Here is a 23,616-nt window from a genome sequence, read left to right as displayed (position 1 = left end):
CCTGTAGATAAAATTTCAGGGCACGGACTACATCTAGATTGTGTAGCAGACGTTCCTTCTTCGAGGAAGGATTAGGACACAAAGATGGAACAACAATCTCTTGATTGATATTCCTGTTAGTGACCACCTTAGGTAGGAACCCAGGTTTAGTACGCAGAACTACCTTGTCTGAATGAAAAATCAGATAAGGAGAATCACAATGTAAGGCAGATAACTCAGAGACTCTTCGAGCCGAGGAAATAGCCATTAAAAACAGAACTTTCCAAGATAACAACTTGATATCAATGGAATGAAGGGGTTCAAACGGAACACCCTGTAAAACATTAAGAACTAAGTTCAAACTCCATGGCGGAGCAACAGTTTTAAACACAGGCTTGATCCTAGCTAAAGCCTGACAAAAAGCTTGAACGTCCGGAACTTCTGACAGACGTTTGTGTAAAAGAATGGACAGAGCTGAAATCTGTCCCTTTAAAGAACTAGCGGATAACCCCTTTTCTAAACCTTCTTGTAGAAAAGACAATATCCTTGGAATCCTAACCTTACTCCATGAGTAACTCTTGCATTCGCACCAATATAAGTATTTACGCCATATTTTATGGTAAATCCTTCTGGTAACAGGCTTCCTAGCCTGTATTAAGGTATCAATAACTGGCTCAGAAAAAACACGTTTTGATAAAATCAAGCGTTCAATTTCCAAGCAGTCAGCTTCAGAGAAGTTAGATTTTGATGTTTGAATGGACCCTGGATCAGAAGGTCCTGTTTCAGAGGTAGAGACCAAGGCGGACAGGATGACATGTCCACTAGATCTGCATACCAAGTCCTGCGTGGCCATGCAGGTGCTATTAGAATCACTGATGCTCTCTCCTGTTTGATTCTGGCAATCAATCGAGGAAGCATCGGGAAGGGTGGAAACACATAAGCCATCCCGAAGGTCCAAGGTGCTGTCAAAGCATCTATCAGAACCGCTCCCGGATCCCTGGATCTGGACCCGTAGCGAGGAAGCTTGGCGTTCTGACGAGACGCCATGAGATCTATCTCTGGTTTGCCCCAACGTCGAAGTATCTGGGCAAAGACCTCCGGATGAAGTTCCCACTCCCCCGGATGAAAAGTCTGACGACTTAAGAAATCCGCCTCCCAGTTCTCCACTCCCGGGATGTGGATTGCAGACAGGTGGCAAGAGTGAGACTCTGCCCAGCGAATTATCTTTGATACTTCCATCATTGCTAGGGAGCTTCTTGTCCCTCCCTGATGGTTGATGTAAGCTACAGTCGTGATGTTGTCCGACTGAAACCTGATGAACCCCCGAGTTGTTAACTGGGGCCAAGCCAGAAGGGCATTGAGAACTGCTCTCAATTCCAGAATGTTTATTGGAAGGAGACTCTCCTCCTGATTCCATAGTCCCTGAGCCTTCAGAGAATTCCAGACAGCGCCCCAACCTAGTAGGCTGGCGTCTGTTGTTACAATTGTCCAGTCTGGCCTGCTGAATGGCATCCCCCTGGACAGGTGTGGCCGATAAAGCCACCATAGAAGAGAATTTCTGGTCTCTTGATTCAGATTCAGAGTGGGGGACAAATCTGAGTAATCCCCATTCCACTGACTTAGCATGCACAATTGCAGCGGTCTGAGATGTAGGCGTGCAAAAGGTACTATGTCCATTGCCGCTACCATTAAGCCGATCACCTCCATGCATTGAGCTACTGACGGGTGTTGAATGGAATGAAGGACACGGCATGCATTTTGAAGCTTTGTTAACCTGTCTTCTGTCAGGTAAATCTTCATTTCTACAGAATCTATCAGAGTCCCCAAGAAGGGAACTCTTGTGAGTGGAAAGAGAGAACTCTTCTTTTCGTTCACCTTCCATCCATGCGACCTTAGAAATGCCAGTACTAACTCTGTATGAGACTTGGCAGTTTGAAAGCTTGAAGCTTGTATCAGAATGTCGTCTAGGTACGGAGCTACCGAAATTCCTCGCGGTCTTAGTACCGCCAGAAGAGTACCCAGAACCTTTGTGAAGATTCTTGGAGCCGTAGCCAGTCCGAATGGAAGAGCTACAAACTGGTAATGCCTGTCTAGAAAGGCAAACCTTAGATACCGGTAATGATTTCTGTGAATCGGTATGTGAAGGTAAGCATCCTTTAAATCCACTGTGGTCATGTACTGACCCTCTTGGATCATGGGCAAAATTGTTCGAATCGTTTTCATCTTGAACGATGGAACTCTTAGGAATTTGTTTAGGATCTTTAAATCCAAGATTGGCCTGAAAGTTCCCTCTTTTTTGGGAACTACAAACAGATTTGAGTAAAACCCTTGTCCTTGTTCCGACCGCGGAACTGGATGGATCACTCCCATTAATAAAAGATCTTGTACGCAGCGTAGGAACGCTTCTTTCTTTATTTGGTTTGTTGATAACCTTGACAGATGAAATCTCCCTCTTGGGGGAGAGGATTTGAAGTCCAGAAGGTATCCCTGAGATATGATCTCTAACGCCCAGGGATCCTGAACATCTCTTGCCCAAGCCTGGGCGAAGAGAGAAAGTCTGCCCCCTACTAGATCCGGTCCCGGATCGGGGGCCCTCGATTCATGCTGTCTTAGGGGCAGCAGCAGGTTTCCTGGCCTGCTTGCCCTTGTTCCAGGACTGGTTAGGTTTCCAGCCTTGTCTGTAGCGAGCAACAGCTCCTTCCTGTTTTGGTGCAGAGGAAGTTGATGCTGTTCCTGCTTTGAAATTACGAAAGGAACGAAAATTAGACTGTCTAGCCCTAGGTTTGGCTTTGTCCTGAGGCAGGGCATGGCCTTTACCTCCTGTAATGTCAGCGATAATCTCTTTCAACCCGGGCCCGAATAAGGTTTGCCCTTTGAAAGGTATATTAAGCAATTTAGATTTAGAAGTAACATCAGCTGACCAGGATTTTAGCCACAGTGCTCTGCGTGCCTGAATGGCAAATCCGGAATTCTTAGCCGTAAGTTTAGTTAAATGTACTACGGCATCTGAAATAAATGAGTTAGCTAACTTAAGGGCTTTAAGTTTGTCTGTAATCTCATCTAGTGTAGATGATTGAAGTGTCTCTTCCAGAGACTCAAACCAAAATGCTGCTGCAGCCGTGACAGGCGCAATGCATGCAAGAGGTTGCAATATAAAACCTTGTTGAACAAACATTTTCTTAAGGTAACCCTCTAATTTTTTATCCATTGGATCTGAAAAGGCACAGCTATCCTCCACCGGGATAGTGGTACGCTTAGCTAAAGTAGAAACTGCTCCCTCCACCTTAGGGACCGTTTGCCATAAGTCCCGTGTGGTGGCGTCTATTGGAAACATTTTTCTAAATATCGGAGGGGGTGAGAACGGCACACCGGGCCTATCCCACTCCTTAGTAACAATTTCAGTAAGTCTCTTAGGTATAGGAAAAACATCAGTACTCGCCGGTACCGCAAAATATTTATCCAACCTACAGATTTTCTCTGGTATTGCAACTGTGTTACAATCATTCAGAGCCGCTAACACCTCCCCTAGTAATACACGGAGGTTTTCCAGCTTAAATTTAAAATTTGAGATATCTGAATCCAATCTATTTGGATCAGAACCGTCACCCACAGAATGAAGTTCTCCGTCCTCATGTTCTGCCGCCTGTGACGCAGTGTCTGACATGGCCCTAATATTATCAGCGCACTCTGTTCTCACCCCAGAGTGATCACGCTTGCCTCTAAGTTCTGGTAATTTAGCCAAAACTTCAGTCATAACAGTAGCCATATCCTGTAATGTGATTTGAAATGGCCGCCCAGATGTACTCGGCGCTACAATATCACGCACCTCCCGAGCGGGAGATGCAGGTACTGACACGTGAGGCGAGTTAGTCGGCATAACTCTCCCCTCGTTGTCTGGTGAAATATGTTCAATTTGTACAGATTGACTTTTATTTAAAGTAGCATCAATACAGTTAGTACATAAACTTCTATTGGGCTCCACTTTGGCATTAGCACATATAGCACATGTATCTTCCTCTGAATCAGACATGTTTAACACACTAGCAATTAACTAGCAACTTGGAAATGCTTTTTCAAGTAATTTACAATAATATGAAAACGAACTGTGCCTATAAGAAGCACAGAAAAAATTATGACAGTTGAAAATAATTAAGTTATAGCATCAATCTTTGTCAGAAATATACAATTTTAGCAAAGGATTGTTCCCATTAGCAAAGGATAACTAACCCAGGCAGCAGAAAAAATACACAAATAAACGTTTTTTATCACAGTCAACTACAATCTTCACAGCTCTGCTGTGATGATTACCTCCCTCAAAAAAAGGCTTTGGAGATCCCTGAGTTCTGTAGAGATGAACCGGATCATGCAGGAAGAAAATGAACCTCTGACTGAGTTTTTTGATGCGTAGTAAAAGCGCCAAAAATGGCTCCTCCCCCTCACACATAACAGTGAGAGAGATCAGTGAACTGCTTTAATTTAAACAAAACTATTGCCAAGTGGAAAAAATAGTGCCCAAAACATTTTTTCACCCAGTACCTCAGAGAAATAAACGTTTTTACATGCCAGCAAAAAAACGTTTAACCTCAATAAATTAATTGTTATTTAAAACCTATTGCAAGTCCCTGCAAATTAGGTTAAGTCTATGCATACAGTATAAATCCAGTGAAGTACCATTCCCCAGAATACTGAAGTGTAAAATATACATACATGACAGCCTGATACCAGCTACATCTACTGCATTTAAGGCTGAGTTTACATTATAACGGTATGGCAGGATTTTCTCATCAATTCCATGTCAGAAAATAACAAACTGCTACATACCTCTTTGCAGATTAATCTGCCCGCTGTCCCCTGATCTGAAGTTTACCTCTCCTCAGATGGCCGAGAAACAGCAATATGATCTTAACTACTCCGGCTAAAATCATAGAAAAAACTCCGGTAGATTCTTCTTCAAATTCTACCAGAGAATGAATAACACACTCCGGTGCTATTATAAAATAACAAACTTTTGATTGAAGGTAATAAACTAATTAAATCACCACAGTCCTCTCACACATCCTATCTATTCGTTGGGTGCAAGAGAATGACTGGAGGTGACGTAGAGGGGAGGGGCTATGTAGCAGCTCTGCTGGGTGAATCCTCTTGCACTTCCTGTAGGGGAGGAGATAATATCCCAGAAGTAATGATGACCCGTGGACTGACCACACTTAACAGGAGAAATATGGGTTTCATGTCCTTTAAGTTGACAAACAGAAACCCAGATCTGCCCTTATTACTAAATAAAATCAAGTAGGGAAATGTTACCCTACTTATGGGTTATGTTACAGCTTTGTCTCTCTGCCATTGAGTTCTTCACAAAGCAAGGAGACAATATTATTGCTTCAAATTTGGTCCAAAGTATTACTTCCAATTTGGTGCGAAGTATTGCTTATAGGGATAAAAATGAAATAAATACATTACATAATATAGCTAACTTCCTTTTTTAGATAAATCTATTTGCACCATGTTTAACGCATGTAATACAAGTCCCACTCTCCACTTCGCACCAGATTTGATGCAATACTTTGCACCAAATTTGACGCAATATTCAAACTCCTAAACAACTCACAAACTAGTAAAATTTTCCACCACTTTTTATTGGGAAATGCATAATCACATGATTAATGAAATCAGCCAATCTGATTTAAATATAAATGTTCTACTATCACTAACGAATCAAATTGCTCTATACTTGTGTCACTTATCACTCATCAGAACCTGTAAGTGCCATGTGTTACATTGTGTATTATACTTTGAAAGTATGCATATGTGAAATTAGTATTAAAGATAAACATTGATGATGACAGGCCACACAGTGTAATATTTTTGACAATGATTTTAATAATCGAATGATGTTTGATTCAATATAATCTTAAGCTAAAAGCTCAAAGGGATAGTCTACCTAACATTAAACTGTCATGAATCAGATACAGCAGAAATTGAAATCACTTCTTTATTTTTATTAAGAAATGTCATCTTAAATGCCACCCCATTTGTTAACACCTGTGTAGGAGTGGTGTTTAAAACTAGACTTAAATCAGGAAGTGATACACAGGTGCAGATAGAAAACTGGCCCAGTTCTTAAAATATCCATTGTTTGCAAATAAATACATGATACTCTGATTAAATGTTATATTCACAATTATTCAGAATAATACTATATTTACACTATATACATATAGTGGTATAAATAAACACAGAGATATGAAAGACAACATTGTTTAGAACAAAAAAAAAAATTCTGACATAACATATATATATATATATATATATATATATATATATACAAGTATGTGCAAAAATATATATATATATATATATATAGAAATTCTAGCATTAATAATCATTAAAAAAAAAAACCCACAAGATAAGCATATCATGATTTATCAAAATACAAATACACATTAATTTATGTGAAAATATCATATATCAGATTTTTTGTATAAAAAAATAAATAGAAAAATAAATTTCTATGAGATATTATTGTTTGTTCTCAGCGAATGCGTCGAGATTAACACCTTGATAAATTGGCCCCTAAATCTCGATTTCCTCATAATGGCACAGTTAAAATATTGATCACCGAAAATCGAAATGAGCTAATAGGGTTAAAGGAACCATGGGCTCCATTTATCATAGGTTAGGCAGACATGGTTCTCTATCAAGAATCATGTCCGCCGGACCTCATTGCGAGCAGACAGCATACACTGTCAGCATTTAACATTGCAATTTAACAATGCTTATGCAATGCTGCCCCCTGCTTGCTGGTGGCTAATCAGCCATTAGCAGGGGCTGTCAATCAATTTACATTATATAAATCTAATATAGATAAAGTAAGTTATATGTCGAGATGTATTTGGGGTATGGTCGTGTATAGGAAAGTCGGGTAATGCTTGTCAGGTATATTTAAGCAGTTATAGTTGCATTAGGTCGCCAATGAGTATTAAAGTTTTCTTTCCAGTCAGCCCAAGCGATTTCGAATAAGTCTGTTTTGTTTAAGGAGTGGAAAATGTATTTTTCCATTGAGTATATATAGGCCATAGTGCTACTGATTACTCACCATTTTGGGGGTAGCTCTAATTTCCTAGCTTTAGCAAAGATAGATTTAACTGCAGAAAACAGATACATGCATATATAGCCATGATGTTTGGGCGAAGTGTGAGTGCCTATGCGTAGAAGGGCTAGGGCAGGAGTTTTCTGTAGGTGAATCTTAGAAAGGGTGAGGAAGCATGTGTTCCATAGAGGTTTGATCTTAGAATTAAATTCTATTAAATATATGTTTATTTGTAAACTTTACAATAGTAATAAATATGGTTTAATGAGTCTAGACTATGGTCTGGTGAACTGCTTGTGCAATGCTGCCCCCTGAAAATTCACAACCAATTGGCCACTATCAGGGGGTGTCAATCAACCCGATCATATACGATCGGGCGGATTGATGTCCGCAGCCTCAGAGGAGGCGTACGAGTTAAGGAGCAGCAGTCTGATTCTTAACTCTTGTTTCCGGAGAGAGCCTGAAGGCTCGCGCGGAAACAGATGCATTGGAGCTGATTAAATCTGATAAATATATGCATCTAAAATAAGATCAGTGGCCATTTAAGAGAGTATTCCACATACACAAAATAATATAATGATTCCAAATCACAAACATGTCAAAAGGCCAGTTTTGCAGATTATCTAGTGACTTTGGCTGTTAAATTTGATGCGTCCATTTTGTTGTTGATATTTTGTTGATAACGTCTGGTTGGGTGGATTGTGATCCCCGAAGTCAATGTTTTCAATGCATCATATGGGTACATTTTCCGATATTCCATTCTAGCAAAATAGAAATTGTCTTGTCCAAACTCTGCAGCTATGTCATATGCAATTTACTATTAATCTCTGTTAACCAACATGAGGATTCATAGAGACCCCTGTGACTCCCAGGCCCTATCTCCTCAATTAGGTGGGGAGGCTTTCACCATGAAGATCCCACCAGGTTTTGCGTCTGCTGCTAAATTTTAATAAACCCTGCTTTTCCCTTTATTTGAACTGAATCTTTTACAAGAGGAAACATGAGAACACAGGCATTATTCATGCACATTGACCCAATATTTGTATTTTGAACATAAGGACAATAGTTTAACTAAACACAACCAACCCTGCGATTCTAAAAATAAAATCAAGGACGTGTCTCTTTCATTTGTAATATCTTTCTTCCTCTCTCACTTTTTTTCCATAGGGTCTATTCCAATCTAATAAATATTCTGTGCAAAGTGCTTTGCATGGCTATTCTCAGTTATTGGGGCCAAATTATCAAGCTCCGAATGGCCTTCAGGCTCGCCGGAAACAGTAGTTAGGAAGTAGCTGTCTTAAGACCGCTTCCCCATAACTTGTCCGCTGCCTCTGAGGCTGCGGTCTTCAATCCGCCCGAACCTATACAATCGGGCTGATTGACACCCCCTAGGGCCGCAAATCTGCAGGGGGCGGCTTTGCACAAGCAGTTCACAAGAACTGCTTGTGTAATGATAAATGCCGACGGCGTATGCTGTCTGCATTTATCGATGTGCGGCGGACATGATACTCGCACTTTAATAAATTAACCCCATTGTGCGTCTTTGCACTGCCAGTTATTATGTGGCTTCTTTCTCATTATCTCTCTCTCTCTTTTTCTTTCTTTCTTACTCTTTCTTTCTCTTTCTTTCTCTCGCTCTATCTTTCTTTCTTCTTTCTCTCTTTCTTTGTTTCTCTTTCTTTCTTTCCAGTGTATTCGAGTATTTTTAATTTTAAGTTGCATTGGACCTCACCATTAATTGGGGTTTGTTTTCTATCTTCTGCAACCCACAGTTTGTAAAAGTTACTTAATTTCTACTTATAACAACACTGGCAGACAGACTGCAAAAACAAATTAGGAAATGTAAAAAAGACTGATGCTTTTGTTACTTTCACAGATTATTGTTAGCAACACTTCAAAATGTTGCGTTTCTTTAATGAGATTTCCCTATAAGTGCACTGTACTAGTTTTGAGCTCTCCTTTTCAGGATAAGAACCAGGTGAAATGTGCTCATCAAACAAAGAAAACCCAGTGGATTTCTGCTACACTGTCTGTATTACATACTGTATATGATAACAAGTGTTAGCATTTGCAGCATGAAATGAGAATATGATCTCAGGTCACATGTGATCCATCAGCAATTGTATAGTTACTTTTGAATAACAAAGATGCGGGTACTAATTCAGCTTGAATAATGAAGAAGCAAGTGTTTGATCTGCCTTGGAACCTTTGTATAGATAAATATTAGAATGCTAAATTTCTACTCTGTAAATAAATTTGTGTGAGATTCAAATTTTAGAACAGAATAAATTCATGAGAATGACGGAACCATCATCATTTCTATGATATTTTAACACAAAACCTTCACTTTCCGTTTGTATCACACTCATTAGAATACGAAACGGTACAAGTGCCGCTAATTAAAAATGTATATGTATGGTCTTCTACTGAGTAACAAATTAATATCCTATCAATTTACTGCATGATCCAGACTTGGGGTGTCATGTTAGCATAATCTGTTCTGTGCATTGCCATATCTGACAAATGCATTGAGTAATAATAATTATATTGATAACTCACTGTAATAAAGGTAACTGAAGACTGCAGGATATTTATCTAATAATGTAAGCTAGCGTAGTAATTATTTGCTATGTATCTGTTATTTTAATTTGCATTCTGTAATACTTGCAATAAGTGTATACATAATGTTAAAACATTCTATACATGTTGCATAATGCGTTTGTGGATGTAATTACATAATAAACACACTTATGACCACAATAACTAAATTAATTTGTTGCTTTTATGTATGTTTTTAATTGTAATATTTGCACATTGTGGAATTTGGCTCATGGAAATGCCATATAAGCACAATTTGTTTTTTATTAAATCATTGTTGGAGCTACTTTCTGACATTATTCTGTGCTAAGATTTGATTGGTTGTTGGGTATTTAAATATTCAATGGTATTTTGAGTAGTCTGTGATTAAGCTCCTGTAATCTGTGCAACATACGTAAGACTGTTGTTGGTCACTGATTGACTTCCATATGCCATTTTTACCTTAATAAAATATTGTTTTTTAGGACCTCAAGCATGCTCAGTAATTTTCATTTTGATGTAGTACAACTACCAAAATATTCTCTAGTCCCAAATGTAAGTCCCTATGAGTTATTCTGGTTTCCGTGATACCTATGACTTTCTCACCATATACAGTGTGTTTCTAACCTTGATAAAAAATTTTGAGGGACATCTGTGCTCAGGTGTCACACCTAAAACCTGTAGAATTGTTGACAGACATGGATTAATACGTAACAACAAAATATGTGATTTAATTTCCTTCATCGATATAAACATTACCAAGATCCGTAGTTTATAAATCTATCTACTGGAATGATGTACAATAGCCAATACTTTCAAGGCATGTTCTGTACAATTGCACTCTCTGAACTCATTGCTTTGTCAGGGCTGAACAAGGGTTTATCTACAATAAAAGAAGCAAAGATTACATGTTGGGGTGGAGAACAAAATTTAAACTGTCTTCAGTGCACATTCATATAGAAAAGAAGACAGACCGCAGGACTGATGTGTAAAACAGAGAAAGGAGACTATCGCCAATATGTGGTGCATCACTGAGTCAGGGATAATGTTTTATAGACAACAGATTAGTCCCCTGTATAAAAGTAAAAAATGGAAAGTGGCCTTTATACAGTGGGGAAAAAAAGTATTTAGTCAGCCACCAATTGTGCAAGTTCTCCCACTTAAGAAGATGAGAGAGGCCTGCAATTTTCATCATAGGTATACCTCAACTATGAGAGACAAAATGTGGAAACAAATCCAGACAATCACATTGTCGGATTTGGAAAGAATTTATTTGCAAATGGTGGTGGAAAATAAGTATTTGGTCAATATCAAAAGTTCATCTCAATACTTTGTTATATATCCTTTGTTGGCAATGACAACGTTTTCTGTAAGTCTTCACAAGGTTGTCACACACTGTTGCTGGTATGTTGGTCCATTCCTGCATGCAGATCTCCTCTAGAGCAGTGATGTTTTGGGGCTGTTGCTGGGCAACACAGACTTTCAACTCCCTCCAAAGGTTTTCTATGGGGTTGAGATCTGGAGACTTGCTAGGCCACTCCAGGACCTTGAAATGCTTCTTACGAAGCCACTCCTTCATTGCCCGGGCGATGTGTTTGGGATCATTGTCATGCTGAAAGACCCAGCCACGTTTCATCTTCAATGCCCTTGCTGATGGAAGCAGGTTTGCACTCAAAATCTCACAATACATGGCCCCATTCATTCTTTCATGTACACGGATCAGTCGTCCTGTTCCCTTTGCAGAGAACAGCCCCAAAGCATGATGTTGCCACCCCCATGCTTCACAGTAGTTATGGTTTTCTTTGGTTGCAACTCAGCATTCTCTCTCCTCCAAACACAACGAGTTGTGTTTCTACCAAACAGTTCTACTTTAGTTTCATCTGACCATATGACATTCTCCCAATCCAAATGCTCTCTAGCATACTTCAGACAGGCCTGGACATGTACTGGCTTAAGCAGGGGGACACATCTGGCACTGCAGAATCTGAGTCCCCAGCGGCGTAGTGTGTTACTGATGGTAGCCTTTGTTACGTTGGTCCCAGCTCTCTGCAGGTCATTCACTAGGTCCCCCCGTGTGGTTCTGGGATGTTTGCTCACCGTTCTTGTGATCATTTTGATCCCACGGGGTGAGATCTTGCGTGGAGCCCCAGATCGAGGGAGATTATCAGTGGTCTTGTATGTCTTCCATTTTCTAATTATTGCTCCCACAGTTGATTTCTTCACACCAAGCTGCTTGCCTATTGCAGATTCAGTCTTCCCAGTCTGGTGCAGGTCTACAATTTGTTTCTGGTGTCCTTTGACAGCTCTTTGGTAATCACCATAGTGGAGCTTGGAGTGTGACTGTTTGAGGTTGTGGACAGGTGTCTTTTATACTGATAACAAGTTCAAACAGGTGCCATTAATACAGGTAATGAGTGGAGGACAGAGGAGCCTCTTAAAGAAGAAGATACAGGTCTGTGAGAGCAAGAAATCTTGCTTGTTTGTAGGTGACCAAATACTTATTTTCCACCATAATAAGCAAATAAATTCTTTCCAAATCAGACAATGTGATTGTCTGGATTTGTTTCCACATTTTGTCTCTCATAGTTGAGGTATACCTATGATGAACATTACAGGCCTCTCTCATCTTCTTAAGTGGGAGAACATGCATAATTGGTGGCTGACTAAATACTTTTTGCCCCACTGTAGATGCAATGTTGAACTAAATGTATTACAGTTTAGCTAAGATGCTTCCTACGATTGTCTAGTTAACCTGAATGAATTTAAAACAAGAAACCAGCAAAATAATTAACATTCTCCCAGCAAGTCAGTAAATCAACTAAAAGAAAACCAACGTATGGAGCCAACCATTTTCTTTAGCAAACCACTATTGCCTTTTATTTGCTAAGATATTTTGACCAGAACGTGATATATTTGGGATATTATATCTCAGTTTTTTGGTGTAGTAGGAAGTGACACTGTATATGAGGAGAGGACAAAAGCTTCTGAGGTGCTACATCTCCAAGAAGATATGAAACCTGAGTCCCAATTAGTAGTAACATGTTGGCGTAATAACTCTGAATAAAATGTGAATGTTTTATCATTACTGTTTCCAGTAGATATCAGACACTTTCATTAAAGAATAACAGAAACCTTAAAACACTTAGTTTTATTAAACATAATAAAAAAAAATCTTCTCCAAATGATTCTGCTGTAAACTACACCACGCAATCCCCCCTTCTGTTTCCACCATTCCTCAGTCATCATCTAGACCAGGGGGCCGAATTATCAAGCTCCGAATGGAGCTTGATGCCCCTGTTTCCGCGCGAGCTGTTAGGCTCGCCAGAAACAGAAGTTATGAAGCAGCGGTCCTGCTCTGAGGTTTCGGACATCAATCCGCCCAATCCTATACGATCGAGCTGATTGACACCCCCAACTAGCGGCCGATTGACCGAGAATCTGCAGGGGGCGGCAATGCGGCACTGCACAAGCAGTTCACTAGAACTGCTTGTGCAAAGATAAATGCCAACAGCGTATGCTGTCGGCATTCATCAATGTGTGTCGGACATGATCCGCTGAGCGGATCATGTCAGACAGACTGATGATAAATCGGCTCCCAGGAGTTTTCAAACCTGTCCTCAGACCTCCCTAACAGGTCAGATCTTCAGGATATCTGAACTGGCGCATAGGCGAAATAATCAGCTGATTAATAAACATGATTAACCCGGCTTGCAGCAAAGGTAATCCTGAAAATCTGCCCTGTAAGCTCCCACTGGTTATTCCATGCACACACTTTTATTTCTGTATAGTGTTAATATATAATATTTAAGGTCAGATTTTATTACAAAAGTATCTTACAATAGCTAAAATAATTTCAGCTTCTAAAGCCAATATCCTATGGAAAAAAATTTAATGACAGCAGATTTCTCATGGTAGGTTATTTTAGTAACCAGCTATTATTCAGCAACAATATGTGGGTCAATAAATGATAGTGGTTCCTAAGATATGTCCATTGGTAATCAACATTAAACTATCCACTTCCCCATTTCAAATAACATGCCACAGAACCAAACCACCCTACTTGTCCCCTTCCATCAGAAACACCTTCTACTTGGTTCCTTCCCTTACCACAAGTAACCTAACCCCAAAATAAAAATAAAAAGATTAGATACAATCCTGGATAAATATAAAGTAAAAGGCCATTTACCCTTACATTTAGAAAGTCCAGTAGAAAATAATCAGTCTTCAGCTTCTTCTGGCCAGCAGGAACAGGTGCTCTTTTTATTATCTTCTTATGTTCTCATCTTTGTTAGGCGTTCTTACTTCTATAGAAAATGTAAATCCCATTCACCAATTAAGAGTGAATGAGCATAATTTTGACAGTCTGCCCATCCACAATCCTAATTGTTTAAGATGATTAACCAATCATGATTCGATTTTTTTTTTTAATATAAATAGTGGGAACAACTCAGAAGACAAGGGCCTGTTGCTGCTGGCAAAAAAGCCGAAGAATCCATAACTGGACTTGGGTATGATAAAATTAAGAATTAGTTAGTTTAATTTTTAAAATTGGGGGATACGTCATTTGCAATGGGGGAGGGGACTGCTTCAGTGAGGAATTAGCAATGGTGAAACAAGTATAGGGGAGTTAAACCTATAGGATGATCTCTGGGGTATTTTTGGTGGGGGGATACCTATGGGGTGTATGTAGAAGGGCTGTATAGCATTAAAGTAATGGTAAATTTCAGACTATAAGAATGTTGCAATGAAAAATATATTACTTTGCAAGTAAAACCACATAAATACAACAAGAAAGTGTATATAAATTTTATAATAAAGGGTTTATAATCCTAATTGGTATTGTCTGTTCCTCCGCCCTCTTCATTTCCTCTTTTGGCTGGGCTGTGATGTAAAGAGCATTTTAGGCTTTCTAAGGGCTTTAAAGGGACTGGACTTCAAGATTGTCACATGACACACATGTTGATTAGATGTTCACTGGAATTATGATTTAAAAAAAAAAAAAAAGAGTTCATCCAAGTGGGCCGGCATAACATTGCAAAAGAAGCATTACTATTTGCACTAATGTAACCCTTTCACAGATGGATTAAAAACGAAAAAAGGTACACTTTTTAATGGCAAAGATTAAATATATGACCTTTGTTTTCAATTATTGGGATAGTACAGTTGAGGGGATCAGTCATCCTTATTTGTGATAGTGGATGGTCAACATTAGGGTTAAGAGTGGGGGGCAGAATGGTTAGGGTTAATTGCTGTGGTGGTGGGCACGGTGTATTTTGTTAATATATGATGTGGGAATGGATAAGTATTGGTTTGATCCTCTGCACTAAACTTTGTCTACCTAAAAGCACCTGTAAGATAGCTACAATAAGCTGTACAACAACTATTTAGGTGTCAGTGTCAAAAAGAGGTTCATCTAGAGAATTGCGCACACAATATTGATAGTCATAAGACAATTTCTAGTATGTTCTAGCAACTCATTTAGAAAGTAACAGCAGTCGCTATAACTTAGGGGCTGTAGAAGTACTTTAACTTTTCAACTTCTGATCCTCCACTATTGATAGCAATAGGGCTGTTGCTAATCTATGACTCACATGCCATCTTGTTCTACTATCAGTATTTCACTTTCATGTTTATTCATGGTGGACATTGGCTCCTTGGTTTACTGGGGACATTTACACTCATTCCCAGCAAGTAGCCACCACAGGCTTGTTGTGTAAACATCATGCCCACCTCACATTCCTGAGATATTTCCTTCCTCTACTAGGAGGGGAGCTTTTAATGAGAGGTTCCTTCTGATGTGTGTGAGAGAATACACTGACCCCAATTGTTCAGGTTCAGTCAAGGAAGATGTGACTTTTTATATAACAGCTATTCTCTGCTTTTTGGAAAAATACACAAATCTTTAACAGCATGATTAAGTTGTTTTGCTGTGACAAATAGAGTCAGGTTTCTATCAATTTGTCACAGGATGCTGGTACATAGCATACTTGTTTATTTGCAAACTATTTAAATGGTCCTCTGTATGCATACGAACAAAAGCACTGTCTTTATGGGGTAACATAATATGAACATACAAAAAGTAAATTTAAAAAGAATTCCTACCTCAGTCTTTTGCGTTCGGAGCTGGCGTTTAAATCTCTGTAAAAGAAAGAAAAATGCATAAGTATTTAGTACAACGATTGAGAGCACAAATTAAATAAAATTCAATACATGAATTTAATTTATTAAACCAAATAGTAATTGTGTCTCAGATAACTACTCTTTCTGACTGTATTCAGTCAGACACATTGGGCTAGATTAGGAGTGGCGCACTATTGATAGCTCGGGACACGCTAACCAATTTGCCCGTTTGCGGGAGTGCAATAATTTAGCAGCCATTACAAGTGGCTGGTTATTGCTACCGCAAGCTCGCGGTAGCAATTAGCGTTTATAAAATTAACCATAGATCATATCTGTGGTTAATTTTATAAATCTGCCCCAAAATACAGTCTAGTGTAGTTTATTAAAAAATAAAGATGGCTGCATCTTTTTTTTTTTTTATAAAATGAGTGTACAAAGTAGTATTTTGGGGTTAAAGTTGATGGGAGTGGGGTGTTAGAAAAAAAAAACGGCACAGAAAAGTACCTTTCCATTGCGGTCAATGGGAACTGTGTGTTCCCAGAAAAATATATATGTAAATGACTATATATGTATATATTCATATACATATATATTTGTTTATATATTTGTTTGCTGCCCATCAATGCACGACTTACCCCCTTCGTTGGCGCAGAAGTTATAGAAGCGCGCTCTCGTGAGCGCAAAGCTTCCTGGCAATGCGAAAGCGAGGTTGCGTTCGCATTGCGGCTAGCTTGTAATACCAGTGCACATTATCGTGCGCTGGTATTACAAAGTGGAGCGCTAATATCACCTCTCTGTGTGTGTGTATGTCTTTGTGTGTTTTCTGTGGGTGTCTCTGTGGGTGTTTACTTGGGTGTATGTGCAAGTTTTTGTTTGAGTTTGTGTGTGTGTGTGTCCATTGTCTGTTCTTTTTAGGACATTTTGACCTTACTACTGATTATTCACATCTTTCTACAATTATTGTTTAGGCAGTTCAGGGCCCTTCCTTTCAGCCACTGCATGCTGTTGTCATCATATAGTTGACATCTTCCTTGACAAAAAGATAATCAGAACTCCATATTTTGTCTTGTAAATCTCCTTTTTTGACAAAACTGCAGTCTACCTCATTACTTGTTAGGTCAATGTAAACAAGTGCTGACGCCCTTATTTATTAAAAAGTATGTCAAAAACACGCATGTGAAGTACGGAGCGATGAGCATCAGACTGTTGATAAATAAGAGTCATTGATGTTGTGGATATTCTGTTTTTTTCCAACTTTATTTATACCATTTAATTACTGTCCATGAACAAGCACATTTCTCTAAAGCTAATCTTTTATTTTTCATCTGTTAATGTCCAAGAAATAGCTAGATTTATACCTGAACAAACAATAATATATCATTGTTTTATTTATTTGTTATACAAAAAATCTGATATATGATATTTTCACATAAATTAATGTGTATTTGTATTTCTAAAAATCATGATATGACTCTCTGTTTTTTTCTTTTTTTTAACATGATTATTAATGCTAGAATTTATACATATATCTTTGCACATACTTGTGTATATATATATATATATATATATATATGTGTGTGTGTTATGTCACAAATCTTTTCCAAACATATTTACATGTCCCTAAATTGTATTTTGTTCTAAACAATGTTGTCTTTCCTATCTCTGTGTTTATTTATACCACTATATGTATATAGTGTAAATATAGTATTATTCTGAGCAAGAATAATATGCAAATATAACATGTCATCAGGGTATCATAGGTATTTATTTGCAATCAATGGATATTTTAAGAGCTGGGCCAGTTTTCTCTCTGCACCTGTGTAACCCTTCCTAATTGCAGTCTAGTTTTAAAAACCACCCCTACACAGGTGTTATAAAATGGGCTGGCATATAAGATGACATTTCTTAATGAAAATGAAATTCAAGAGAAGGAAGAAAAATACTGAAAATATCATAACAGTAAAGAGGTGATTTTAATTTATTCTGTATCTGATTCATGACAGTTTAATGTTAGGTGGACTATCCCTTTGAGCTATCATCTTAAGATTATATTGAATCAAACATCAATCGATTTTTAAAATCATTGTCAAAAATATTACACTCTGTGTCCTAATGTTATCATCAATGTTTAACTTTAATACTAATTTCACATATACATACTTTCAAAGTATAATACACAATGTGACAAATGGCACTTACAAGTTCTGATGAGTGATCAATGACACAAGTATCGAGAAATTTGATTCGTTAGTGATAGTATAAAATGTATATTTAAATCAGATTGGCTGATGTCCTAAAGAATGTAATTATGCATGTCCCAATCAAAAGTGGTGGAAATTTCACTAGTTTGTGGGTTGTTTAGGAGTTGCAGTATTATGTCCAATTTGGTGCGAAGTCTTGCGTCAAATTTGGTGCGAAATGCAGTGGGACTTGTATTACATGCTTTAAACATGGTGAAATTAGATTGATCAAAAAAAGGAACTTAGCTATAGTATGTAATGTATTTATTTCATTTTTATCCCTATATCTACTAGTCCTGCTGCCAGACAGACATTACCTGTCATTAAAACTACTTTTGAAATGAATCTGTACCTTGAAATTACATGTGATTATAATATTATTATTTAACATATTATTTAGATACTGAGCATGCGTCTTTGTTGTCAGTGTGATTTAGAAATAGTATACAATTGTAATCAACTTTCTAATTTCCATCACCGAGTGCCGCTTTCGATCCCAGGAGTGATTACTGACATTGTTTTTCTCTTGAAAAAGCCCGGCCATGTTCCGGGAGAAACACATAGAGATACACAGATTACCTGTTTCATCTAGACCCAGCGTGGATCGCAGAGGCGTAACTAGAACCACAGGGCCCAGGTGCAAGAATCTAAGAAGTACTGGTGCTTTGTTAATTTCGGTGGATTCAATTTGCGTCGAATATGATCGTATTATCAGTTGAAGCTTTGATAAATCGGCCCCTTTGACTCTTTATTCCTACATGTTTCTGTATGTATAATGTTGAGATTGTTTGTTTATTTAAAAAAAAAGTTAAATAGGAAAAAAATCAAGGCAAATGTGTCAGCTTTGCAATAGTGAGACAAGTTAGAGCGAAACTAAAAACAAGAGTTTTAAGAATTCTGCATGATTGGTGTAAGTGTAGGTAAAATATCTCAACCACATGCCCGGAACGACCAGCCCGTTATTCATGTCTATAAGATATAGTTATATAGATATAGTAACATTTACATAAATGTATATATATATATATATATATATATATATATAAATATATATATATAGTATCCCACAAAAGTAAGTACACCCCTCACATTTTTGTAAATATTTTATTATATCTTTTCATATGACAACACTGAATAAATGACACTTTGCTACAATGTAAAGTGGTGAGTGTACATCCTGTATAACAGTGTAAATTTGCTGTCCCCTCAAAATAACTCAACACATAGCCATTAATGTCTAAACCGTTGGCAACAAAAGTGAGTACACCCCTAAGTGAAAATGTACAAATTGGGCCCAATTAGCCATTTTCCCTCCTCCGGTGTCATGTGACTCGTTAGTGTTACAAGGTCTCAGGTGTGAATGGGGAGATGGTGTGTTAAATTTGGTGTTATCGCTCTCACACTCTCACATACTGGTCACTGGAAGTTCAACATGGCACCTCATGGCAAAGAACTCTCTGAGGATCTGAAAAAAACATAATTTATGCTTACCTGATAAATTTATTTCTCTTGTGGTGTATCCAGTCCACGGATCATCCATTACTTGTGGGATATTCTCATTCCCAACAGGAAGTTGCAAGAGGACACCCACAGCAGAGCTGTCTATATAGCTCCTACCCTCACTACCATATCCAGTCATTCGACCGAAAACAAGCAGAGAAAGGAGAAACCATAGGGTGCAGTGGTGACTGTAGTTTAAAATTAAAAAATACCTGCCTTAAAATGACAGGGAAGGCCGTGGACTAGATACACCACAAGAGAAATAAATTTATCAGTTAAGCATAAATTATGTTTTCTCTTGTAAGGTGTATCCAGTCCACGGATCATCCATTACTTGTGGGATACCAATACCAAAGCTAAAGTACACGGATGAAGGGAGGGACAAGGCAGGTACTTAAACGGAAGGTACCACTGCCTGTAAAACCTTTCTCCCAAAAATAGCCTCCGAAGAAGCAAAAGTATCAAATTTGTAGAATTTTGAAAAAGTATGAAGCGAAGACCAAGACGCCGCCTTGCAAATCTGTTCAACAGAAGCCTCATTTTTAAAGGCCCATGTGGAAGCCACAGCTCTAGTAGAATGAGCTGTAATCCTTTCTGGAGGCTGCTGTCCAGCAGTCTCATAGGCTAAGCGGATTATGCTTCTTAGCCAAAAAGAAAGAGAGGTTGCCGAAGCCTTTTGACCTCTCCTCTGTCGAGAGTAGACAACAAACAAAGCAGATGTTTGACGAAAATCTTTAGTAGCTTGTAAGTAAAACTTTAAAGCACGCACCACGTCCAGATTATGTAATAGACGCTCCTTCTTTGAAGAAGGATTAGGACACAAAGACGGAACAACAATCTCTTGATTGATATTCTTATTAGATACCACCTTAGGTAAAAACCCAGGTTTGGTACGCAGAACTACCTTATCTGCATGGAAGATCAGATAAGGAGAATCACATTGTAAGGCAGATAACTCAGAAACTCTACGAGCCGAGGAAATAGCTACCAAAAAAAGAACTTTAAGAACCAAATTTAAGCTCCAAGGTGGAGCAACAGGTTTAAACACAGGCTTGATTCTAACTAAAGCCTGACAAAATGCCTGAACGTCTGGGGCATCCGCCAGACGCTTGTGCAAAAGAATAGATAGCGCAGAAATCTGTCCCTTTAAGGAACTAGCTGACAATCCTTTCTCCAATCCTTCTTGGAGAAAAGATAATATCCTGGGAATCCTGACCTTACTCCATGAGTAGCCCTTAGATTCACACCAATAAAGATATTTACGCCATATTTTATGATAGATTTTCCTGGTGACAGGCTTCCGTGCCTGAATCAAGGTATCAATGACTGACTCGGAGAAACCCCGCTTTGATAAAATCAAGCGTTCAATCTCCAGGCAGTCAGCCTCAGAGAAATTAAATTTGGATGGTTGAAAGGACCTTGAAGTAGAAGGTCCTGTCTCAGCGGCAGAGTCCATGGTGGAAAGGATGACATGTCCACCAGATCTGCATACCAAGTCCTGCGTGGCCACGCAGGCGCTATCAAGATCACCGATGCTCTCTCCTGCTTGATTTTGGCAATCAGACGAGGGAGCAGAGGAAACGGTGAAAACACATAAGCCAGGTTGAAGGACCAAGGCGCTGCTAGAGCATCTATCAGCGTTGCCTTGGGGTCCCTGGACCTGGATCCGTAACAAGGAAGCTTGGCGTTCTGGCGAGACGCCATGAGATCCAGTTCTGGTTCGCCCCAATGAAGAACCAATTGTGCAAACACCTCCGGATGGAGCTCCCACTCCCCCAGATGAAAAGTCTGACGACTTAGAAAATCCGCCTCCCAGTTCTCTACACCTGGGATATGGATAGCTGATAGATAGGTGGAAAGAGTGTATCTCTGCCCAGCGAATTATCTTTGAGACTTCTAACATCGCTAGGGAACTCCTTGTTCCCCCTTGATGGTTGATGTAAGCCACAGTCGTGATGTTGTCCGACTGAAATCTGATGAACCTCATTGTCGCTAGATGAGGCCAAGCTTGAAGAGCATTGAATATCGCTCTTATTTCCAGAATGTTTATTGGAAGGAGAGACTCCTCCTGAGTCCACGATCCCTGAGCCTTCAGGGAGTTCCAGACTGCACCCCAACCTAGAAGGCTGGCATCTGTCGTTACAATTGTCCAATCTGGCCTGCGAAAGGTCATACCTTTGGACAGATGGGCCCGAGATAGCCACCAGAGAAGAGAATCTCTGGTCTCTTGGTCCAGATTCAGTAAAGGGGACAAATCTATGTAATCCCCATTCCACTGACTGAGCATGCATAGTTGCAGCGGTCTGAGATGTAGGCGTGCAAACGGCACTATGTCCATTGCCGCTACCATTAAGCCAATTACTTCCATGCACAGAACCACCGAAGGGCGAGGAATGGAATAAAGAACACGGCAGGAATTTAGAAGTTTTGATAACCTGGACTCCGTCAGGTAAATTTTCATTTCTACAGAATCTATCAGAGTCCCTAGGAAGGAAACTCTTGTGAGGGGGGATAGAGAACTCTTTTTCTCGTTCACCTTCCACCCATGCGACCTCAGAAATGCCAACACTATGTCCGTATGAGACTTGGCAATTTGGAAGTTTGACGCCTGAATCAGGATGTCGTCTAAATAAGGGGCCACTGCTATGCCCCGTGGCTCTGGTAGTGCCTGTCTAGGAAGGCAAACCTGAGAAACCGATGATGATCTTTGTGTATCGGAATGTGCAGATAAGCATCCTTTAAATCCACTGTAGTCATGTATTGACCCTCCTGGATCATAGGTAGAATGGTACGAATAGTCTCCATCTTGAATTATGGAACTCTGAGGAATTTGTTTAAGATCTTTAGATCCAAAATTGGTCTGAAGGTTCCCTCTTTTTTGGGAACCACAAACAGATTTGAGTAAAATCCCTGTCCCTGTTCCTCCTTTGGGACTGGATGGATCACTCCCATAACTAGGAGGTCTTGTACACAGTGTAAGAATGCCTCTCTCTTTATCTGGTTTGCAGATAATTGTGAAAGGTGAAATCTCCCTTTTGGGGGGGAAGCCTTGAAGTCCAGAAGATATCCCTGGGATATAATTTCCAACGCCCAGGGATCCTGGACATCTCTTGCCCACGCCTGGGCGAAGAGCGAAAGTCTGCCCCCTACTAGATCTGTTACCGGATAGGGGGCCGTTCCTTCATGCTGTCTTAGAGGCAGCAGCAGGTTTTTTGGCCTGCTTACCCTTGTTCCAGGTCTGGTTAGGTCTCCAGACCATCTTGGACTGAGCAAAAGTTCCCTCTTGTTTTGCATTAGAGGAAGTTGATGCCGCACTTGTCTTGAAGTTTCGAAAGGCATGAAAATTAGACTGTTTGGCCCTTGGTTTGGACCTATCCTGAGGAAGGGCATGACCTTTTCCTCCAGTGATATCAGCAATAATCTCCTTCAAACCAGGCCCGAATAGGGTCTGCCCCTTGAAGGGAATGTTAAGCAGCTTCAATTTTGAAGTAACGTCAGCTGACCATGATTTAAGCCATAGCGCTCTGCGCGCCTGGATAGCAAAACCAGAATTCTTAGCCGTTAGTTTAGTCAAATGAACAATGGCATCAGAAACAAAAGAATTGGCTAGCTTAAGTGCTCTAAGCTTGTCAAGTATTTCAGCCAATGGAGTCGCTACCTGTAAAGCCTCTTCCAGAGACTCAAACCAGAACGCCGCAGCAGCAGTGACAGGCGCAATGCATGCAAGGGGCTGTAGGATAAAACCTTGTTGAATAAACATTTTCTTAAGGTAACCCTCTAACATTTTATCCATTGGATCTAAGAAAGCACAACTGTCCTCGATAGGGATAGTAGTACGCTTTGCTAGAGTAGAAACTGCTCCCTCCACCTTAGGAACTGTCTGCCATAAGTCCCGTGTGGTGGCGTCTATTGGAAACATTTTTCTAAAAACAGGAGGAGGAGAGAACGGCACACCTGGTCTATCCCATTCCTTAGTAATAATTTCTGTAAACCTTTTAGGTATTGGAAAAACATCAGTACACAACGGCACTGCATAGTATTTATCCAGTCTACACAATTTCTCTGGCACTGCAATTGTATCACAGTCATTCAGAGCAGCTAAAACCTCCC

General features: G+C 39.4%; 1 protein-coding gene across 2 annotated transcripts in view; it reads right to left on the bottom strand.

Moving 5' to 3' along the window:
* The window catches only part of ITIH6 (inter-alpha-trypsin inhibitor heavy chain family member 6), a 153,620-nt gene that overhangs the window by 118,814 nt on the left and 11,190 nt on the right, over nt 1–23,616 (bottom strand). For both annotated transcript variants that reach the window (XM_053695764.1, XM_053695765.1), the window contains exon 2: nt 15,749–15,784. In XM_053695764.1, the coding sequence (XP_053551739.1) occupies nt 15,749–15,784 (36 nt within the window). The remainder of the gene's footprint in view (nt 1–15,748; nt 15,785–23,616) is intronic.

The sequence above is a fragment of the Bombina bombina genome, chromosome 12 (genome assembly GCF_027579735.1).
Source record: "Bombina bombina isolate aBomBom1 chromosome 12, aBomBom1.pri, whole genome shotgun sequence".
NCBI lineage: Eukaryota > Metazoa > Chordata > Amphibia > Anura > Bombinatoridae > Bombina > Bombina bombina.
The sequence above is the reverse complement of the archived record's forward strand: the minus strand, read 5'-3'. Positions and strand labels throughout refer to the sequence as shown.